The sequence below is a fragment of the Myotis lucifugus genome, unplaced genomic scaffold (genome assembly GCF_000147115.1).
Source record: "Myotis lucifugus unplaced genomic scaffold, Myoluc2.0 scaffold_153, whole genome shotgun sequence".
Classification (NCBI taxonomy): Eukaryota; Metazoa; Chordata; class Mammalia; order Chiroptera; family Vespertilionidae; genus Myotis; species Myotis lucifugus.
In genome coordinates this window covers 166,945-172,056 of record NW_005871201.1, presented here as the reverse complement: position 1 = coordinate 172,056, position 5,112 = coordinate 166,945, and the positions used below count along the sequence as shown (strand labels likewise).

Below are 5,112 nucleotides of genomic sequence, written 5' to 3'. Positions count from 1 at the left end.
CGCACCCTGTCACACACAGAGCAGGGCTGATCAGGGGCTTGGGGTGCCGCCACTGTCACACTCAGGGCAGGGCCGATGGGGAAGTTTATGGCTCTACCCCGTCACACACAGAGCAGGGCCCGTGGGGGGGGGGTTGGGGTGCCGCCCTCTTATCACCCACAGAGCAGGGCCGATCAGGGGGTTGGGGCGCTGCCCCCTGTCACACACAGAGCCGCAGGGCAATCAGGGGGTGTGGGTGCTGCCCCCTGTCACGCTGATCCCGGTGCCGGGAGGCCTCTCGGCTCTGCTGATCCCGCCTGGCAGGGTCACAGATCCCTGTCCCAGACCGCAGACAGCCTTGCCTGCTGCCGCCTGCCTTCAGTATGCAAATTAGCCGCCATCTTGTTGCTTCAGGGTGGGGGTCCCCACTGGGGTGCCTGGCCAGTCTGGGTGAGGGGCTGAGGGCCGTTTTCAGGCTGACGGGCGACTGAAGCTCCAAACCTCTCCTTTTTTTCTTTTTTTTTATTCTGGCATTTATTTACCTTCTATGGCTGTCACTGGAGCTGAGAGCCGGCTTTCTCTCTGAGGCTCGGCTGAAAGCAGGTTTCTGGCCTTTGTTTTCTGTATTCGAAACAATGTTGCGACTCCAGCTCTGAGATCCCGGCTGACTGACAGGAGTTTTCTAGGGTTTTGTTTATCTTCTATAAATGTTACAATGTTTCCAACTGAAGCTCAGAGGCCGGCAAGGCAGGCGGGGAACGTTGGAGTCCTCTGTCACTGAAGGAAGCAAGCCTCCCTGTTCGCATCAGCTGCCTGGCTGCCGGCCGCCATCTTGGCTGACAGTTAATTTGCATATCTCCCTGATTAGCCAATGGGAAGGGTAGCGGTCGTACGCTAATTACCATGTTAGTGTAGATGTTAAGCATCATTAGAGGAGGATGGTACATTGAAATTATGTTCTAATCCTATCTAATAATAGACAAACATGGTAATTGACCATACCTTCGCTATGCCTCCCATTGGCTAATCAGCGCAATATGCAAATTAACCGCCAACAAAGATGGCAAAGATGGCGGCTAATTTGCATACTGCAGGCAGGGCGGGACAGCGCAAGCCGCCATCCAGGCCCCCGTGTGCGACCCCAGAAGCTGCCTGCCTGCTGCCCAGGCAGGATTGGATTGGATCCGATCATGATTGGACCCGACCCGGGCCGCAGTCTGACCCCAGAAGCCCCAGAAACCGGTGATCGGGAGAAGATGGAGGTCCCCTGCCCAGGCCTGACACCTCTGGCGGAGGCGTCAGGTCTGGGCGGGGGGCGGAGCCGGTGATCAGAGGATGATGGGGGTCAATGCCTCTGGCAAAGGTGTCATGCCTGGGCGAGGGCGGAGCCAGTGATGGGGGGAGATGGGGGTCCCCTGCCCAGGCCTGATGCCTCGGCCAGAGGCGTCAGGCCTGGGGGGTTGCGGGGGCCAAGCCGGCGATTGGTATGAACTACAGAGGAAACACCTTCTCTGACTGCTCATTGGCTAAGCTCCCTGTATTCCACTGGTAATATTCTTAGTAACTTAGGTAATAAGAATCCAAAAAGGTGATCTAGGGTTTTTCACCACACTCCTGGCGAAAAAAATGAAGGTCCGCTGCTGGAGGGCTAAGAAATGTCATATCCTGCCCTTGCCAGTTTGGCTCAGTGGATAATGCCTTGGCCTGCTGATGGCAGGGTCTGGGTTCAATTCTGACCAAGGGCATGTACCTAGGTTGCAGGCTTCTCCCTGGCTGGGGCCCAGGTCAGGGCTCATGCAGGAGGCAACCAATCAAAGTGTTCCTCTCACTTTGATGTTTCTCTCTGTCTTTCCCATTCTCTTCCACATTCTCTAAAAATCAATGGAAACATATCCTCAGGTGAGGATAAAAAAATAATAATAAAGAAATTATTATTATATGAAAGACACATCTTGAAAATGCCTAAAGAAAGTTGTCATTTTTTCCATGGTGAAGGGACTGGAGTCCATGTTGATGAAAAAACCTTGCTGGCTGCGGTGACTGGCAGTGGCTGCAGCAGCGGGGTGTTAGGGCTGGTGCCTTCCCCTGATCAGCCCGGTCACCTCCCACAAAGGGAGGCTAGACTGTGGCTTAGGCCCTATCCCCAAGGGGAGCAGGGAGCGGGCCTAAGCCATCACTAGGACATCCCCTGAGGGCTCCCAGTATGTGAGAGGAGGCAGGCTGGGCTGAGGAGACCCGTCCCCCCAGTGCACGAATTTTGTGCACTGGACCCCTAGTTATAGTATAATTGTTGCTAAGCTAAAAGGTAAAGCCTTTGATTTAACTTTTAGATTAGGTTAAAGAATTTAACATATGTCTAAAGTATAGCAGAATCTTAACTTCAAAGACAAGGGACTCCGAATCCACTGTAAAACTTAACACACCATACTAAGCTTTTGTTTTCTGAGGACTGACATTTAATGTAATTCTAAACAGTGCTTGCGTTCTATAACTCAGTCTAGGAAAGTTACACCAGATACCTTTCCTCATGACTTAGCATCTTAGACATTTCCTTTTTTTTTTCCCCCTTTTTTATTTCAGAGAGAGAGAAACATCAATGATAAGAGAGAATCATTGATCGCTGCCTCCTGCATGGTCCCTGCTCTGGGGATTGAGCCCGCAACCTGGGCATGTGTCCTGACAGGGAATCGAACCATGACCTCCGGTTCGTAGGTCAGCGCTCAACCATTGAGCCATACCAGTCAGGCTTACACATTTTCTGCATGGAAAAACATTAAGCTTATGAGTCATCTTTGCTTCTTTCACAGATACTTGGATGATATTGATGATGAGATGGACCCAGAGATAGAAGAAGCTTATGAAAAGTTTTGTTTGGAATCAGAGCGTAAGCAAAAACAGTAAAGTTAAATTTCAATGTATCAGTTTTATAAAGCAGTTTAGGTTATGGTGACTTAGCAGAACACAGGAAAGCAGGAAAATGTGTCACACTTATACCAAATTAAGGATGTTGAGTTATGTTACTAATGTATGCAACTTTAATTTTGTTTAACACTCTGCCAAAATAAACTTTATCCCCTATAACTTAAAATGTGTATATATATAAGATAGTTTATTATGTACAGTTAATTCTACTGTTTTGGCTGCAATAAAATCGATTTTGAAATAAATGAAATGTTGAAAGTAAGTTTTGCTAGCTGATTAGAAGCTTATCCTTTAAATTCAGCTTTTCTCGAAGGAAAATGTCTTAGTGTGGAAATACATATTACTGCAAAAATGTAGCATCCTTTTTTAAGAGATGAGTATATAGCTTTCATTTAGTTTTACATTGAGTGTCTCAATGAATTGGGTTTCAAGTATGAGTCACAATCATAAAAATCTCTGGCACTAAAGTCTTAGAATATATAATTAATTTATTTACATATCCAGATGTTATTTGATACCAAGGGCTTTTAAAATAGAGTTAGAACTTCCAACTAAACAACCAAGAGTCTTCACTGAGGATACATTGCAATTCTAAATTGTTCAAATTTTTCACCTGATTTCATTACCCCACAGCCCAGGACATTATTCTACTTTCTTTATATGGCTTTCTCATTTTTATTTGGTAGCATGCGTTGCATTGACTTTTTTACTAGAGAATTTTGCTAGATCTTTGTCACTCAAGTTTTCATCTGCTTTGTAATTGATACACCTTGAGGATCACTTTTCTAATACTTTTACTATAATGTGGTACCACCTCAGTCCTATTTTTACCAAATGTCAAAAATCTTTTTCCAACTAACGACAAGTAAAGCTTATGTACAAAAGGATTGCTTGTAAATATGCATGTAAATAGTTCTGTTAATAACCCACTGTTTCACATTTGGTACACCTGTGTCTGCTACTACAGTTAGCTTTCCCACTTTTCTGCTTGTTTGTTCAGTCTGGATTAAAATTAGTCTTTGAAAATAAAATTGAAATAGTTTTGTTTCCTCTAAGTTTTTGGAGTGGTATCCTGGTATTGTAAAGAATCTGTTGTGAACTTTTTTATATGACATAAAATTATGATTTGAAATCAGAGAAACTACTAGGATAGAAGATACTCTATTCAATGTCTTTTTAGTAAGAATTCAGTTCACTAACAAGTCTAGTTGGAAAAACTAGCAAATGTAAAACATTGAAACTTTTAGATTCTTCATTGGAAAAGGGAAATATGCAGGGTGGGGCAAAAGTAGGTGTACAGTTATTCCTATGGAAAACAATACAATAATTAATAAATAATACAAGAATGAACTCTGTTTCACATACAACTGTGCACCTATTTTTGCTCCACCCAGTATATGCAATTGGGGGTTTTGGAAATTGTGATAGAACTTTTTTTTTTTCCCCCAAATGGCTCCTGTAACAAGGTGGCTATTACCTTAATCTGCAGTTCTCTAAAGATTGTGCTCACTGTATAGCTCAGGGGCAGTGGAAGGTGGTATGGGGAAGGGGCAGGACATTAGACCAGGGGCCAAGTATATGCTAACTGAATGCTTTAAACTTATAGCATTTGCTCTGTGAATAACATCCAGTTTTGTCCACTAGCTCATCGTCATTACCCCTGCTCTACTAATAACAGCCTCCAACAGAGTCAGTCTATGTTCCAGTTACTGGTGCTGCTTAAAAAACCACCCAAACTTAGTGTTTTCATACAGTAAGCATTTTAGTATGCTCATGGGTCCTGTGGCTCAGGAATTTGGACAGGGCACAATAGGGATGGCTTTTATCTATTCTACAATGTTTGAGGCTTCAGCTGGGAAAACTAAGGACTCAGGGATGTAATCCCCTGGGGTGTTCTTCACTCACATGGCTGATGACTGGAGATGTTGCTAAGCCCATAGCAAATAGGAGGCCATCAAGGAAGGGTGGCCATGTTTTAACACTGCAACAGTACATAAAGGAAACTTTGGTCCTGTGCTACAGTTGTTGGCCTTTAGGCCGTGTCTACAGAAATATGGGTCAGTCTTTTGTCAGGATTATCTGTGCAAGTCTCCAGTGGATGCCACAGTCTTCTGGCAATAAAGTACAAATATTGGTCTGAACCTGGCCGTCATGTCAACAATTCAGACCCTCTGTTTGTGCTTGCAGTGCCCTTCAGCCAAAGACTACCAG

General features: G+C 44.8%; 1 protein-coding gene across 1 annotated transcript in view; it reads left to right on the top strand.

The window, feature by feature from the left end:
• The window catches only part of PAIP1 (poly(A) binding protein interacting protein 1), a 30,062-nt gene extending 26,106 nt beyond the window's left edge, over positions 1 to 3,956 (top strand). Inside the window, exon 10 of the mRNA XM_023759373.1 lies at positions 2,787 to 3,956. Coding sequence (XP_023615141.1) covers positions 2,787 to 2,880 — 94 coding nt within the window. The 3' untranslated portion in view covers positions 2,881 to 3,956. The remainder of the gene's footprint in view (positions 1 to 2,786) is intronic.
• Positions 3,957 to 5,112: the final 1,156 nt, after the last annotated feature.